General features: G+C 42.0%; 1 protein-coding gene across 6 annotated transcripts in view; it reads right to left on the bottom strand.

The window, feature by feature from the left end:
* Positions 1-17,412, bottom strand: part of wdr90 (WD repeat domain 90) — a 104,614-nt gene that overhangs the window by 42,885 nt on the left and 44,317 nt on the right. For all 6 annotated transcript variants that reach the window (XM_068056293.1, XM_068056296.1, XM_068056295.1 and 3 more), the window contains 6 exons: positions 16,116-16,246; positions 11,245-11,406; positions 10,489-10,617; positions 7,428-7,555; positions 7,073-7,110; positions 3,527-3,655 (listed from right to left, as the gene is read on the bottom strand). In XM_068056293.1, coding sequence (XP_067912394.1) covers positions 3,527-3,655; positions 7,073-7,110; positions 7,428-7,555; positions 10,489-10,617; positions 11,245-11,406; positions 16,116-16,246 — 717 coding nt within the window. The remainder of the gene's footprint in view (positions 1-3,526; positions 3,656-7,072; positions 7,111-7,427; positions 7,556-10,488; positions 10,618-11,244; positions 11,407-16,115; positions 16,247-17,412) is intronic.

Consider the following 17,412-nt stretch of genomic DNA (forward strand, 5'->3'; position numbering starts at 1 on the left):
TGCAGCCAAAGTGTTTTGAATGCCTATCAAGAACAGACTATTTCATCAAATCCACGTGGATACTTCGAGTGGCGTTTGATTATTTTCAAATTAGAATACCTCACCCATCTGGAATGTAACCCACAAAGACTTACTTATTTATGTATTCTTAAGAAACAGCTAATTTTTCAAAAACACCATTTTTAAAACTGGTTAATTGTTAATTTTGAATGTATGTGTGTGAATGGGGGAAGTTAGGTTAAAATAAGGCGTTATAAGGTCTTTAGACATAAGCTTATCTTAATAGTGTTTAAGATTTAGTTTTAATAAATAGTTAATTTGTTGTTGTCTAAGCATTCCTGGTTTGGTCTGTGTTATTCTGGGTGTTACTTGAGCGTTTCGTTTTAATAATATGCTGCAACCTGTGGAGTGATGGGACTGAATTGACGATGCATTGCTCCCACCTCAGTCGTAACATATTTTAATTGGACATCTCGTCCGGGATCAGACTAATTGGGGGGCTTGCATTTGCAATCATATTAATTGCTCATCTCTGGGATAACACATAGATTGGGGTCTTGCGTCTGGCATCATATTAATTGCTCTTGCGTTTGGGATCATATTAATTGGTAACTCAATTGTTGGGTTCCAAATCGAACACCAATTACAAAAAAAAATAAAAGGAACCATGTTTCTTGTATAATAAGGTATAGTCTATACCATCAGAATGGCATTAGCAGTTGCAGCAGAGTTTCAGGGAAAGGAGAATGTTTCCCTCAGTGACTTGATAACTTTAACTAAGAATAAACTAAAAGAATTGCTGGCAAAATTGAGGTTAGACTTGAAATCAGGTGCCAACAAAGCAGTGATATTTGATGTAATAGTCCAACATATAAAATTTGAAGAGGAGGAAGATGACAGTAAGAGAGTTTACAGTGGAATTGACCAGAATTCAGTTGGAAACGAAAAAACTTGAGCAGGAACAAGAAATGAAAAAGAACTTAGGCTTCAACACGAAACAGAAAAAGAAATAGCAATAAGAAAACTTGAATTGGAAAAAGAGGAAAGAAAAAAAAGAGCATTTCAGAGAGAAGAAAGGGAATTTAAATTAAGAAAGCTGGAACTAAGATAAATGGGTAGTCTTGACTCCAGGGAAAATTCGGGTCAGGAAGTATCTGAATTCAGCCCTGGACCCATCGAAAAGCTTTTTAAATTTATATAAGCTCTTCCTAAGTTTGAGGAATGGGCGTAGAGGCATTTTTCATATCTTTTGAAACAGATGAAATGACCGAAGGAAAACTGGATACTGCTTATGCAAAGCAGGTTGATGGGCATAGCTCATGAAGTTTATGAATGCTTCCTGAAGAGGCTTCTGCAGATTATGAGATGGCAAAAAGGCTATTCTCGCTGCGTAGGAGTTATTCCCTGAAGCTTACCGTCAGAAGTTTCGGAACTTACGGAGATTGGCTGGGCAGACGTATGCAGAATTTGAGAGGGTGAAGCAAATTAATTTTGACCGTTGGATATGGGCATTAAAGATGGAAACCACATGAGAACCTTTGAGAATTGATTCTCATGGAAGAGTTTAAAAATTCCATTCCTTCAGTAGTGAGAACTCTTGTAGATAACCTGAAAGTTTTGTAAGCTAGGCAAGCAACGGAAATTGATGATTTTGAGCTTGTGAATAAGCCAAAACCTTTTGCCCGTTACCCCCATAAACTCGAGAAGGAAAGCAGGAGAATGAAAGAAAGGCAAGTAGCCGGGGACAAGAAGGAACAGCTGGATATACCCCAGTATCACCTCCTCAGGCCAGGAAGGAAGGTGCAGAGGGTAGAAGTGTGGTTTGCAAGTCGAAGTGTTATCATTGCCACAAAATGGGTCATCTTCGCTCAGAATGCTGGAAATTGCGAGGTAAACCCCTAGGACTTCTTGGGGTACGCAAAGCTAATGCAGAGGAAAAGACTCTGACTGACAGTATAGCAGACCAGGCTATAGCTTTATCGGCATTTGTAAAACCAGATACAAAAACTAGAGTGAGTGTAGAGGTTAAGAATAAGATACCTGAAAGTTATAATGAATTTTTATCAAAGGGGAAAGTAACTCCATTCCTTTAAGTGATGCAGGCAAACCTATTATACTCAGGGATACAGGAGCAACCCAAACACTCTTGCTGGTGAAAGATATAACATTTCCACCAGAGAGCACCTTGAACTCTAAAGCTTTTGAAACTGGCTGAGGCCTTGAAATGTCTTTTGATATCTTTGTTGAAGAAGTTATCAGACAATTCACTTGGTAAATTTAATCTCGTTATTGTAGCACAGTCCTCGTGGCTTACAGCAAACAAGTTGGTTCAGCAAAATTTGCCTATTAAAAGCAGTGGACAGTAAAACTAAAATGCCAAGTAATCAACAGATGTTTAAAAAGCAAGTCCTGACCTAGCAACTGCATCTAATTGTTGGCAGTTGCATCCAGAATCTCATCACTAAAGCAAATACACCGTAATGAGGCACAAACAGCTGATTGAAATTGCTTGAAGACACAACCTTACCCAAAATCAGCAGTGCCTTTTAAATAAGTGCAGGGCAAGTACTTATTGAACAGTCCAAAATAGTTGGTGCACTTAATACGTTACAAGTGATACCAATGTAATTGACTCTTACGGTAATCGAAAATGGCTAGTGCCATTTGCCCAATATAGGAAGTGACCTGTGATAAGTGTGGGCGATATAAGTGATGGGGACTGTATGTAATTTTTAAATGGTCGTAATTTGACTCTGAACGTTAGGAATTATTGGAACAATGGTGCATGACATTTTCCAGAAGGTGTTTTCAATGATTTAACTGGTTCATCACCTTTATTTTATTGGTAGACTCACCTATCTGGTCATTTAGCATTTTTTGTTTTCATAACTCCTTAGAAGGTTATCAGTTTTTTGGCTACTTTACTCGCTTTTGATTTATAGTTTGCCTACTTCTACAGATTTGCAGTTTCATTTTCAGCCAATTGATGGTGAACATTCAATTGTGAAAGCATTACAAAACAGGAAATACTTGTAGACACAAGCCTATATATATGGTATTGTATTTGAAACATTCACCTGAAAAATTAATGCTTTAAATTTGTAAAGAACCTATGAGCATTATAGAACAATTTTCCCTGGATAATCCAAGAATTGAATGCAGATTCTTGGCTGATGATTTATTGCATGTAATTATAAAATAATTATTTAAAAATCTATATAGTCATAAATATAGTTATTTCCAGATAGGTTTCTGGAGTTTGGGGTAATTATGCATTAAGGGAGGTGTTTCTCCTAGTTCAATTATTGGTCTTTATTAGATAACCAATTGTGGGTTCAAATACTACATCATAATCTTAAGCATATAATCTTCAAGGTGCCATCTTTCAGATGAAATGTTCATGATGAAATGCATCTTCAGATGGATTTAAAAGCTCCCATGGCATGACTGCAGTGGTATACTGTATATTCTTAATGCATGTGCAGTAACTGGATGGGAACCCAAAACTGCCCACTGTAGTACTCACCATCCTGTTCATTTATTTCAATAGCACTGACAATGAGCTGTGGTGGGGAGGAGCTGGGGACTGGTACTGATTGACGAGGCATCCCACTGTTTTGAAATAGCTCATTGCTCTCTGCAATTGAGGCAGCTTCTAAAATAAAAATGAGAATTAGATTAAATTCATTGTTTAACATTTTCGTTGCAATATAAATGCTGCTCGTCATGAATACAACCCAGATGCGGAAATATATTGTTCTGGACCACAAGTGTGTTCGTATGGAGGTTTGCACCTACAGTCCTCCAATCTTTAGTCACAGTCATAGCTCTGTGGGGAGTCCAAGAGTGGAGGCTCAGACATTTCCCTTGTAGTGAGTTGGCCAACACACTTTTCTACATTACATCAGTGACTACACTTCAAAATTAGTTCATTAGTTGCAAAGCACTTTGCGACACCCTTAGTCATGACAGGCACAATATAAATGGGAATCCTTTCTTTACAACAATAACAATCAGTTGGCTATGCAAAGTGCTTTTGGAAGTCCTGTGGATGTTAAATGCACTAAATAAATGCAGGTCACTTCTTCCTTCTTTACTAAGTGGCAGGAAATAATGAAGAAAAGGAAACCCAAAGTGCTGACATGAGTCTACAGGCAGGTGTTGGAGCAGCCCAGCATTAACCCCATTTAATGGCTGCTGAAATGGAAGCGATTCTGCATGAGACACAAGGAAGGATGTCCGCCACCACATTGTGCAATCATCAGCGAACATCCCCACTTCTGAGCTTATGATTGAAGGAGGTCATTGATGAAGCAGCTGTTTGGCATGCAAGTAGTCCTGGGTTGTAGCTTCGACAGGTTGACACCTCATTTTGAAGGTTTCTGCCCCAGGACATCACTGCAGGAGTTTCCTCAGAGCAGTGTCATAGGCTCAACCATCTTCAGTTGCAGAGATAAGCGATCCCAGAACCAACGGATCAGATCTAAGCTCTGCAGTCCTGCCACATCCAGTCGTGAATGGTGGTGGACAATTAAACAACTAACAGGAGGAGGTGGCTTCACAAATATCCCCATCCTCAATGATGGGGGAGCCCAGCACATCAGTGCAAAAGATAAGGCTGAAGCATTTGCAATAATCTTCAGTCACAAGTGCTGAGTGCATGATCCATCTTGGCCTTCTCCTAAAGTCCCCAGAATCACAGATGCCAGTCTTCAGCCAATGATTCACTCCACGTGATATCAAAAACGACTGAAGGCACTGGATACTGCAAAGGCTACAGGCCCTGATAACATTCCGGCAATAATACTGAAGACCTGTGCTACAGAACTTGCCGGGCCCCTAGCCAAGCTGTTCCTGTACAGCTACAACACTGACATCTACCCAGCAATGTGGAAAATTGCCCAGGTATGTCCTGTACACAAAAAGCAGGACAAATCCAATGTGGCCAATTACGCCCCATCAGTCTACTCTCAATCATCAGTAAAGTGATGGAAGGTGTCATCAACAGTGCTATCAAGCGGCACTTGCTTAGCAACAACCTGCTCAGTGACGCTCAGTTTGGGTTCCGCCAGGGCCACTCAGCTCCTAACCTCATTACAGGTTCAAACATGGACAAAAGAGCTGAATTCAAGAGGTGAGGTGAGAGTGACTGCCCTTGACATCAAGGCAGTATTTGACCGAGTATGGCATCAAGCAGCCCAAGTAAAACTGGACTCAATGGGAATCGGGGGGGGAAACTCTCCGCTGGTTGGAATTGTACCTAGCACAAAGGAAGATGGTTGTGGTTGTTGGAGGTCAATCATCTGAGCTCCAGGACATCACTGCAGGAATTCCTCAGGGTAGTGTCCTAGGCCCAACCATTTTCAGCTGCTCCATCAATGACCTTCCTTCAATCATAAGGTCAGAACTGGGGATGGTCACTGATGATTGCACAATGTTCAGCACCATTCGCGAGTCCTCACATACTGAAGCAGTCGTGTCAAAATGCAGCAAGATCTGGACAATATCCAGGCTTGGGCTGATAAGCGGCAAGTAACATTCGCACCACACAAGTGCCAGGCAATACCAATCTCCAACAAGACAGAATCGAACCATCTCTTCTTGACATTCAATAGCATTACGATTGCCGAATCCCTCACTCTCAACATCCTGGGGGTTACCATTGGCCAGAAACTGAACTAGAGTAGCCATATAAATACCAAGGCTACAAGAGGTCAGAGGCTAGGAATCCTGTGGCAAGTAACTCACCTTATGATTCCCCAAAGCCTGTCCACCATCTACAGGGCACAAGTCAGGAGTGTGTTGGAATACTCTCCACTTGCCTGGATGGGTGCAGCTCCAACAACACTCAAGAAGCTCGACACCATCTGGAACATAGCAACCCCCTTGATTGGCACCCCATTCACAAACATTCACTCCCTCCACCATCAATGCACAGTGGCAGCAATGTGTACCATCGACAAGATGCACTGCAGCAATTCACTAAGGCTACTCAGGCAGCACCTTCCAAATTCGCAACCTCTACCACCTAGAAGGACAAGGGCAGCAGATGCGTAGGAACACCACCACCTGCAAGTTCCCCTCCAATCCACACACCATCCTGACTTGTAACTATATCGCCGTTCCTTCACTGTCGCTGCATCAAAATCCTAGAACTCCCTTCCTAATAGCACTGTGGGTGTACCTACACCACATGAACTGCAGCAGTTCAAGAAGGCAGCTCACCACCACCTTCTCATAGGAAATTAGCAATAGGCAATAAATGCTGGCCTGGTCAGCAACGCCCACATCCCATGAAACAAATTTTAAAAAATTCCTGCACCATCCACACCAATCGGCCTCCCTCAAAAGGAGGTGGAGTCAAATTTCAGGTTGCAGTTGGCCATTAAAGTGCCAGCTCTATAGTGCATGTCAGCTGCAAGTGTCCTTGCAAAAGATGGCATGACTCTACATCTGATTCTCTGCTGATCTGGACCCTGTAAAGACAATTCTTCAAGGTCACTGCCAGGTAAATGTGCAAGAGCCAGCACCCTGAGTTCATGGCATCTTGACAGATATGACCATCAGAATATATTGACTGTGGACTAGTACAGCAACTTTTCTTGCAAGTATCACCAAAGCACGATTTAAATATGTTTGAGGTGCTTCTAAGGAAGCACTTATTATGTTGAGTCAGACATTTTCATAACTTAATGGTGTCATTGGGTCTGCTATTACACCTTCCCTTGGGAAACAGGGCCTCTGTAAGAACTAAATGTCTGCAAAGTGTGGCCAGGTCACTTCTCTCTGCAGTTGTGAATATAAGGGTCACAGCAGGCAATCCTAGTGAAGTTCTCCTGCAGCTTTATCTGCCTGGCATTCCTGCCTATATCTTTCTTTCCCACTTCAAAATATCTCAGTTAGGAAGGGTCTCACTGGAAAGTCAATAATGGTATTGGCAGGAGTTTAAAAAAACTGGCACAGAGTCACACAAGAACCCAAGGGCTAGCAGGAAAAGAAGTAATACACAAATTCTACTTGGTTCAAGATTACTCAGATGGAAAGCAATAGCTTTTAAGTGGTGAAAACTCACCAGCACCATGAAGGGCAAATGGCTGACTTGAGGGAAGACTGCCAAGAAAGAAAAATAGCAATAATTAATAACCCATCAATGAATAATACAACCTATTCATTTAAACTCTCTTCTAAAACAGTGTGCTAACTTGACTGCTTTACTTACCAACTCGTCTCAATTTTATGTTCTTCCAGAGAAAAGAAACCCTGGAAACTGTGTCACACCAGAAAGCAAAAAGACATATCGACCGAACATTCAAATCATACCAAAATAAATTCTTGCTAGAGGTCCATAAGACCCTTAAAGTGCAGCCACAATCCAGAAAGAGGCCAAAGAATTTCTCATGTATAAATACCAATAACATTTTACTTACTTGGTCTCCTGGTCTCGTACAGAAGCAAGAAAATCCCAGACAAATATTGCATCGCCAACACTGATTACACTCAGCTGGTCTGGAGTGAATGTAGCTTGCTGAATTGTTTCAGAGTGACCAATGAACATCTGGTAAGAACAAATACAAACAAGAGTGGAAACTATCCAGAAGAGTACCTGCTGAGAAGTGTAAATAACATGCAGCACAACTGTGAACAGAAGGAGCTGAGCAATCCAAACTAAACTGACAGACATGCTTCACTCTTGGAGAAGACAGGCAGTCTAAAAAGCTGGATGACATGGCGAACCAAAATCCATTTGCACAGGGTATCAATCCATCCAACCAGCTAGAAAATAAGACAAATCTTTCTGAAAACTGACATCCGGCTGCGCAGGACCAGTTGTACTATAATGAACATAGTTTCTACTATACGTATAAAAGTTTGGATTAAGGAATAGACTATCAATGTGACCAGGTTGTCATGCAGGCCCCCACCTGCCAAGAATGAGGCACATTAATTTCGTCACATGGACATTAAATTTCAAATTGTTGCTGGGAAGAAGAGAAAGCCTGTGAGAAGGGGTTGCTAGGCCCCTGGCTGGAAAGACACCTCTACATATTAGCATACAGTGCTTGTAGACAAAGGAGCTATTCCCTGCTCTAATTCAATCCACAAAGAGACATGGTCAGACCAGTTAGTCACATGACTAACTAGCCATTGCAGTTCGAACTAAAAGTCTGGAGAAAGCAGAATGCAGTTGGACTGAAACAGACCTCCTCTCCTGTCTGTCTGCTCCCATCTCTTTCTCACAGAACTCGAAAACCTACTTAAGACACATGAACCCCAAGAGAGAAAAGTCTCCTACAGTGAACAAGGTTTAAGAAGAATACTGGGCCCCAACAAAAAGCAAGATCTACCTACAATCAAGGCCTCTACAGCGAGCTGGAAGCACAGTAACAAAAAGCCCCTTCAGAGATGGCCTCAAACTTTTCCACTTTATTTTTCTTCTGCTCTTTCTGTCCCTATCTTCATGTGTGTATTGTGTATGCTTGCTGGCAAGGGTGCATTGTGTATCCGTAGGCGATAACTGAATTAGAGTTTAATTTAATACTTCTTTAAACCTAAGAAAACCTGTTGTGCTGGTTTCTTTGCCTTATAATTGGAAAGCGGTGAACAAGGATTCATCAAGGGGAGCTAAAAACACAGTGTGTTTAAAAATTAAACACTGTTACGGTAAGACCAGGTGAAGGCTGAAAGGGAACCCTAGTCCTCTTTCTCACCTGGTCATAACAATGTCAGTTCTGTGATTCTACATACACTGGATTTGTCATGAATAAGGTTCTTCATTTTTAATTTGTTTTTAATTTCAGCATTTCCCTTCCTCACCTAATGCAGTGACTCTTGCTACGGCAGAGTTCCAGATGTTGGAAGCCCACTTACTCAGCCCAAGTGCCCACTCTTCAGTATGTTGGCAGGCCTTTCAACAGCGCAAATCACCGCAACCAAATAATCCTGCCATCTCCGAGTTCGCACACATACTTTTCATCATTGGCAACTGGACAAACATTAGGGAATGGGAAGCCTGCCAACTTTACTGCTTTGGCTGATATGAGTCAACTCAACATAGACTAACAACTGAACAGAGAACCTTAGTGATTTTACAAGGTTTGGAATTTTAGCACCTTGTGCATAAAATCAGTGGACATGTTCAGGTTTTTAGTAATTTTTCACTTGAAACTGACTGTTGAATACTTCCCAAAATCTCAAGAGAATGGGTTTTCTTCATGTTTTTCTGCTACACCTGAAGATAACACCTAAAGCACCTTCGTCCACTTGTGTCATATGCCAATTTTTATTTATCTTTCTCGCGTCTGTAGTTGTATGATGGCCATGCATTGGATTCCTCATTTTCATGTTGAAATTTCTACCTCTCTACATCCACAGGTGCATCCCTTCACAGTCTCAGCCATTCAGAAACCGTCATGTTTCATACGGCATTCTTATGATCTTCAATCCAGTTTCCAACCAGATATGCAATTAGCTGCATTTTTAAAAGTCCAATTGAACCAGGATTAACTGATTCAGTTGCCAATCTATTCCACACATTCACTACTCTGGAACAGGAGAAATTACATAAAAATAAGTCATCCTAACCTCATCTTTTTGAGGTTCTTTACTTCTATATTCACATCCTCCAGTAGTGCACTTACAATACAAGTTAAATAACCTTTCACTTACATTATCCATTCATGAATCACATTTCCTCACAATCATTTTTTCTCTCATGAAAATAAGTTCAGTTCTGCAAATCTCTCTTTAGTTAGAGCCCCACTGTCAACATTGTTGCTAATCTCTGAACACCTTCCAATGCTTCAATGTCTTTTGAAGGGCCCAAAACAGCATATGATATTCTAAATGCGACCGTACCAATGATTTACACAAGTTTAGAATAACTTACTTCAACTTATAGTTAGATACGGTTCAGATGCATTCACAAACATAAGAAAGCTACAAATGCATTGCGTATAAAAACATTATTAAGATGCATCTCAAAACAATAACTGTGCATGCCTGGACATAATTCCATCAGGGAACTCAACTCAACTGTGTTCAGTGCTTTCCTTCCCTTTAAAGTATTTCCAGAACCCCACAATGGTGAACTCCATCGTAATATGCTAGAGGGGTAATTGGCCACACTGCATCCCCATATTCTAACAGTGAGTTCACTGTGATTATAGGCACAGAGATGGTGAAAAATCAGAGATTGCACCAAATCACTCCAGCAAAGCACTTAATGACACACAAAGTAGCAACAATGAATATCCAAAAGCAGGACTCTGACCTGTCCTTTTAGTTTTGCATGACATATGGGAGGAAATTTCACGTGGAAAAAAGGGAGACGCTGATTTTTTTCAAAAATCACTTCCTTCTTCATTCTTTCTTTTAATGCATCAGTATAAATGAGATGTTAATCAAAATCCTGATTTTGCTTGTGTATTGGTATTGAAGTAGTATGTCAGTTTAACCTGTTCAAAATGCATTATCACTGGAATTCCATACCTGGAAATTATTCTCCTGTTTCATATGATAATCCCAGATTTTAATGACCTTCTCCCCAGCAGTCAGTAGGTACCGAATGTCCTCACTCACAGCTAAAGATGAGGAGACCGTCTTGTGTATATTACAAATCTATTGGAATAAGTAAGTCCAATTACTATAAAACAAAGAGCATATTTGCTGTATAATCCCAAGAGAATAGGCATGTCCAGTATATTCCGCTCGGGCTCTGGTTCAGAGCCTGTAATAATTCAACCAATGTCAAATGCCTTTTCCCATAGGTATTGGCACTGATCAAAGAGGGTGAGCTGTCTGAAATAAATCAAAGTAGTACAGGTTGTGTTCAACAAATTAAAACACTAAAACATGTTAAGACCAAACAATTGCCGACTTAGCAAAATCAAAACCCAACATTTTAATTTCAAATAAATCTAAACTTGCACGAAGGCCAATTGCAACACCCAACTGAGATCAGTTAACTTAGCACAGTTCAGGGACTGAACCTAGGATATTCCTGATCTGTGTGACAATTACTCACTGCCTTAACCAGCTGAGCCACCAGGGAACTGTAAACAAATCTTTAATAATTTTAAACATAGGATGTAAATGTATTTTTCAAACAAATATTTTTTTAATAAGGGCACTGTTGTATCATCAACTGCAGTATTCCCTTAATGCAGTGCTACAATTGCATTTGGCCCAAGTACCACCTAACTTTATATCTTTTACTAAGAAATGCCCTCATCATAAGATGTGTACCTCTCGAATCAATTTCCCAGTCCTTGCATTCAGCCACAGTATCTTATTTGCGGAGGTAGTGACTAGCAGCTGGCTGATTGCAGCAGAAGGATAACAGACTTTGAGAGCGGTGTCAAGGGTGGTTGTTTCCAGGTCCAGAATACTGACATCTACAAGCATTATCTGCAACAAAAAAATGTATAAATGGAAACAGCCTATTGCTGCTCATACAATGTGCCTGCAAACCTACATTGTAGTCGTCACACCCTGGGAGTGAGTGACATCCAGAAACTATCCAAGAAGCTACGGCAAGACTCATTTACTGTTCTAAAGTAGAAAAGTTTGAGGTTCCAATGAAACCTGAATGGTGCACAGATTGAAAAGGGGTTAACCACTTTTATCATCACCGATTTTATCATGTTTTCTTTAATGTATGACGCTGATGAGAGCAGAAGCTGCTTTTCTCCTCTGTTGCAAACGCACACTGCGACAGCTGTGTCACATTTGCTGAATCAAAATTTAGATGGATGCAAGAATCAACACCATTCCTAGAGAAACTTTGCATGCACTTTACAGAATAATAGGTTGACTGAAGTAACACTACAGACCCCAAATGAACAAACCTTTGTACTCATTCTCTAATTCTGTGCAAGAGGAAAATAACTTAAAGCAAATTTCTAAACACTGTATGCAATGAAAAGTGAACAGACAACTGAAGAAAAACAGGGTACTGGCACCCTTTATTTCAATTTATATAGGGAGGCAATTCCAATACAGGAAGTTCCTACAGTAAATTTTCTATCTATTGTTATGTCACTGATTTCTGAAGAAAACACAATTGTTGCTGGTCAACATTCAACTCAAATAAATTTTCTGGAATCACTGGTGAGACCCATATTCTACACTTCTCTTCTAGTAATAAAGCAGCTTTGTCTATGGTAGGCAACAATCTTCCAACTTTCCTGCTATAGTGCTAAAGTCGATCAATCTGCCAGAGCTGACAAACTAGCGCCCAAGTTGGGAGAGCTGTACTCTCAGTCTTAACCTAACATAGTGTACTCAAAATTTTATCTACAAGCCAACATCCCAATCCCTTTATCACCATCACTGGCATGTTGTAGTCCACTGCCAGGATAGACCCAGCAGAGGAGGGGGCACAGTCTCAGAGTTTCAGGTCAAACAAGGTCAAGGGAACCTCTGGTCATAGAGTTACATACAGCACAGGAGGCGGCGATTTGACCCATCACGTCGATGCCGGCTATCTATGGAGCTATACTGTCAGCCTCACTCCCCGGCTCAATCCTCAGAGCCCTGTAAGTCTATTTCTCTCACGTGACCATCCAACTTCCTCTCGAAGTCATTGATCGTCTCTGCTTCCACCATCCTGTGGACAATGAGTCCTAGGTCATTACCACCCGCTGCTTAAAAAGGTGCTGCCTCGTATTCCGCCTGCATCTTTTGCCCAAAACTTTCAATCTGTGCCCCCTAGTCCTTCTACCATTTGTTAATGGGATCAGTTTTTCCTTGTCTAACTTATCTATGCCTTTCATAATCTTGTACATTTCTATTAAATCCCCCCTCAATCTCCTTTGTTCTAGGGAGAACAAACCCAGCTATTCCAACCTACCCTTGCAACTAAAATTCTCCATCCCTGGAACCATTCTGGCAAATCTCCTCTGCACCCTTTCATGGACGGCCATGCCCTTCCTGAAGTGTAACAACCAGTTAATCATCATTGACTGCCTCCCTTTCCCACTTGATAACCAGTATGCCTCCATATTGAAAATCACTTGGAGGAAACTCTGATGGAAGGGCACATAATGTAGTCTGGATAAGGAAATTCACCACCAAAAGCAGCTTGTGAGGACCACAGTGGGCAGCACAGTGGCGCAGCGGTTAGCACCGCAGCCTCACAGCTCCAGCGACCCGGGTTCAATTCTGGGTACTGCCTGTGTGGAGTTTGCAAGTTCTCCCTGTGTCTGCGTGGGTTTCCTCCGGGTGCTCCGCCCCACATGCCAAAGACTTGCAGGTTGATAGGTAAATTGGCCATTATAAATTGCCCCTAGTATAGGTAGGCAGTAGGGAAATATAGGGACAGGTGGGATGTGGTAGGAATATGGGATTAGTGTAGGATAAGTATAAATGGGTGGTTAATGGTCGGCACAGACTCGGTGGGCCGAAGGGCCTGTTTCAGTGCTGTATCTCTAAATCTAAAATCACTATTTGCTGGCTGAGCCCTACAAGACTGAGCCTGCGTGAGATCATGAGGAATCCTACACACTGAAGTAACCTACTTGATCTCACTCTCAACAGCAGATCTGTCACAGACACATCTGTCCATAAGAGCATCGGCAGAAGTGAGCACCATACAAAGTCTTGTTTCCACCATGAAGACATCCTTCACCATGTAGTTTGGTAGTGCTATTATGCTAAATGGATATTCTAAGGACAGATCTAACAACTCAAAACTGGGAATCCATGAGATTCTGTGGGCCATCACCATGAGAATTGTATAGCATCACAGTCTGTAAATTCACAGCCCAGTGAATCCCTCAGTCCTTGATCACCATCAAGCCAGGAGAATAACTCCAGCACAACACATGAGCAGCAGCACCAGGCATAGTGCAGAACGTTGTGCCAGGAGCAATACCAGTCAGATCTTTGAATGAGTACTTAATGTAGTTAAGCTATTACACAGGGCGACGTGCATGCTAATACTAAAAACAGATCACAGACATTGTTATGCAGTCAAAGAAACAACAGATCACAGCAAAGTTGTAAGTCCCATCACATTCAGTTGAGAGTGGTGATGGACAATCGAGCAACTCACAGGAGGCGGCAGCGGTTCGATGAACATCTCCGCCCCTGACCATGGTGAAGCCCAGTACATGACTGCGTGAGACAAGGTTGGAGAGTTGCAGTGTCTTCAGCCAATCCTGCTAAGGTCCCAACCATCACAGATGCTCATGTCAGGCTAATTCAGTTCACTCCACTTGACATTAAGAGGCTCAGTGTACCGGACAGTGTACGAGATGTCTCCTGACAAATCCTAGCTGTAGTAATGAAAGTCTGTACACCACAGTTAGCTGTTCCCCGAGTCAAGCTGTTCCAGTACTGCTATGATACAGGCATCTACCCGACAATGTAGAAGATTTCCCAGGTATGTCTTATCCACAAAAAAAGGATAAAAAGACAATTACTGTCCTATCAGCCTCTTTCCAGTCATCAGTAAAATTATCAATGGTGCCATCAAGCGACACCTACTCAACAATAACCCGATACTCAGGCTGGATTCTGGCAGAATCCTTTAGTTCCAGATCTCAGCATAGCCTTGATCCAGACATGGATGCAAAAGCTAAATGCCACAAGAAAGTAGCTGCCCTCTATATAAAGGCAGCACTCAAAAAAGAAAATGCACCAGTGGTTGGAGTCAGACCTGACGCAAAGGAAAATGGTTTTGGCTGTTGGAGGGCAGCCAACATAGCCCCAGTACATTTTGTTGTTGATGTTCCTCAAGAAAGCTTCTTCAACCCACCAATCTTCAACTATTTCATTAACGATCATTCTTCAGTCATAAGGTCAGGAGTGGGACTATCTGCTGATGATTCCAGTGTTCAGATCCATTCACAACTCCTCAGAGAAAAAAAACAAAGTAGCCCATGCCAGCTTGGACCAAGACCTAGATAATATCCTACTTGAACTGATAAGTGGTAGATAACAGTCATACCACATAAATGCCAGATGTTGACCATCTCCAAGACAAGGTCTAGCCATCTCATCTTGACCTTCAATGGGATCACCATTCTCCATGGTTGGGGACTTAATATCCTGGGGGGGGGGGGGGGGGGGGGCAGGGGGGGTGTGGAAAGGGCAGGGGACATCACTAATGACCAGAAGTTGAAGTTGTCCTGCCATAGCAACAATGGGGCTACAAGAGTGAGGAAGAGGCCAGGAACGAGTGGATCACCTCCTGATTTCTCAAGGCCTGTCCACCATCTATAAGGCTCAAGTCGAGAGTGATGGAGTACTTGCCACTCATCTGGATGGTTACAACTGCAGCTGCAACACACCAAGACTCTTTACACCATCCAGGATGGAGTAGTTCAGTTGATTACTGCTGCTGCTACTGAACACAATACCCACCCTCTCCACCATTGACTCACTGTGGTTACAGTACATACTATCTATAGGATGCATTGCAGCAACACGTCAAGTTTACTTCGACAGCATCTACCTGCTCCGTGACCTTGAACATTTAAAAGGGCGAAGGCAGCATTCCTGTGGGAACACCATCACTTCTAATCTCCCCTCCAAGTCATGCAACATCGTGACTTGGACATATATTGCTGTTCCCGCATTCCTGTTAGGTCAATTTCTCGGAATTCCTTATTTAACACGATCATGGTAGTACCATCACAAGGACTGCAGTAATTCAAGGAGAAAGACCACCACCATCTTCTCAGGACAACTAGGAATGTGCAATAAATATGCGTCATTCATAGCTTGGAACAGCAACAAAAAAGAATGTGCGTGGAATGGTCACATCGGTTATCACAGCCTTGATCCCTCACAAGCTGAATTTATGTTCTTAGCCTTGCTGCTGCTTTAAAATATCACAAAGAGAGTAAATGCTTTCCTACAGGGAGAAATTTATGAACAGTTATCAAGCAGACTGCTTTTGTCCACCTAGAGGTCAAAATGACATTGGCAGAAACCAAGGCGGGGGGGTGGGGGGAGAAAACAGACCTTCTATCCACTCTGAGCTACAAATGATTTGTAGCACAAGAACTTTTAAAACACAAGAGACTTGCGCTCAAAAAATAAATGCATTTAGCAGACCTTCAATGTGTTGTTATAAGGAAAAATTACTCTGGTGAACAATGGCAGATTACCTCATCTAGTGAGCGAGCATCCATCACAGTGACTAGGTATTCAGATGGGCCCACAAAAGCCAAGAAACGGCTATCACTGCTCACTGTTAGTGCGTCTGGACCATGATAACTGCCTCTTGCCACAACATTACCTGGAAGAACAGCGTACACATAGTAACTAAAACATTTCAGATAAAGATTAAAGCATCAGCTGGCACATAGAGCTTTCACTGCATAGTGAGGTCAGAAAACCATTTCCCTATTTCTTTCTATGAATACATTAGGCAAGTTTTTCCCTTTAGCTCTTGGATGTAAAGCATCGTTGACAGACAACAAAGGAAAATCTGGCCGGGAGGACCCAATTCTTGATTTTTCATCCAGTTAATTTAAATGCACAGAAAATTGAGGGCTTCCATTAGAGATTTGATCTTCCCACCCTATTTTCTCTAAGCACTCGTGTAACAACAACCACAGCTTGCACTTACATCGTGCCTTTCACATAGTAAAAAATCCCAAAGCACTTCACAAGAACACTATCAAACAAAATTTGAGACTGAGCTATATAAGGTGCTTTAAGGGAAGATAACCAAAAGCTTGGCCAAACAGGTAGGTTTGAAAGAGCGTCTTAAACACAGGAAATAGGAGGAGTGGGCCATTCGGCCTCTAGAGCCTGCTCCACTATTCAACTAGATCATGGTTGATCTTCTACCTTAAACGCCATTTTCCTGTGCTATCCCCATATCGCTTGATATCTTTAATAGCTAGAAGTCTATCGATCTCGGTCTTGAATATATTTATTTATTTATTTAAAGATACAGCACTGAAACAGGCCCTTCGGCCCATCGAGTCTGTGCCGACCAACAACCACCTATTTATACTAACCCTACATTAATCCCATATCCCCACCATTCTCCTACCACCTACCTACACAAGAGGCAATTTACAATGGCCAATTTACCTATCAACCTGCAAGTCTTTGGCTGTGGGAGGAAACTGGAGCACCCAGCGGAAACCCACACGGGCACAGGGAGAACTTGCAAACTCCGCACAGGCAGTACCCAGAACAGAACCTGGGTTGCTGGAGCTGTGAGGCTGCGGTGCTAACCACTGTGCCGCCCATATATACTCAATGACTGAGCCTCCACAGCCCTCTGAGGTAGAGAATCCCAAAGATTCACCACCCTCAGTGAAGAAATTCCTCCTCATCACTGTCCTCAATGACCTCTTATTCTGAGACTCACCAGCCAGGGGAAATATCCTTCCTGCACCCACCCTGTCGAGCCCTAAGAATTTTGTAAGCTTCAATGAGACCACCTCT

This window comes from Heterodontus francisci, chromosome 24 (assembly GCF_036365525.1).
Source record: "Heterodontus francisci isolate sHetFra1 chromosome 24, sHetFra1.hap1, whole genome shotgun sequence".
NCBI lineage: Eukaryota > Metazoa > Chordata > Chondrichthyes > Heterodontiformes > Heterodontidae > Heterodontus > Heterodontus francisci.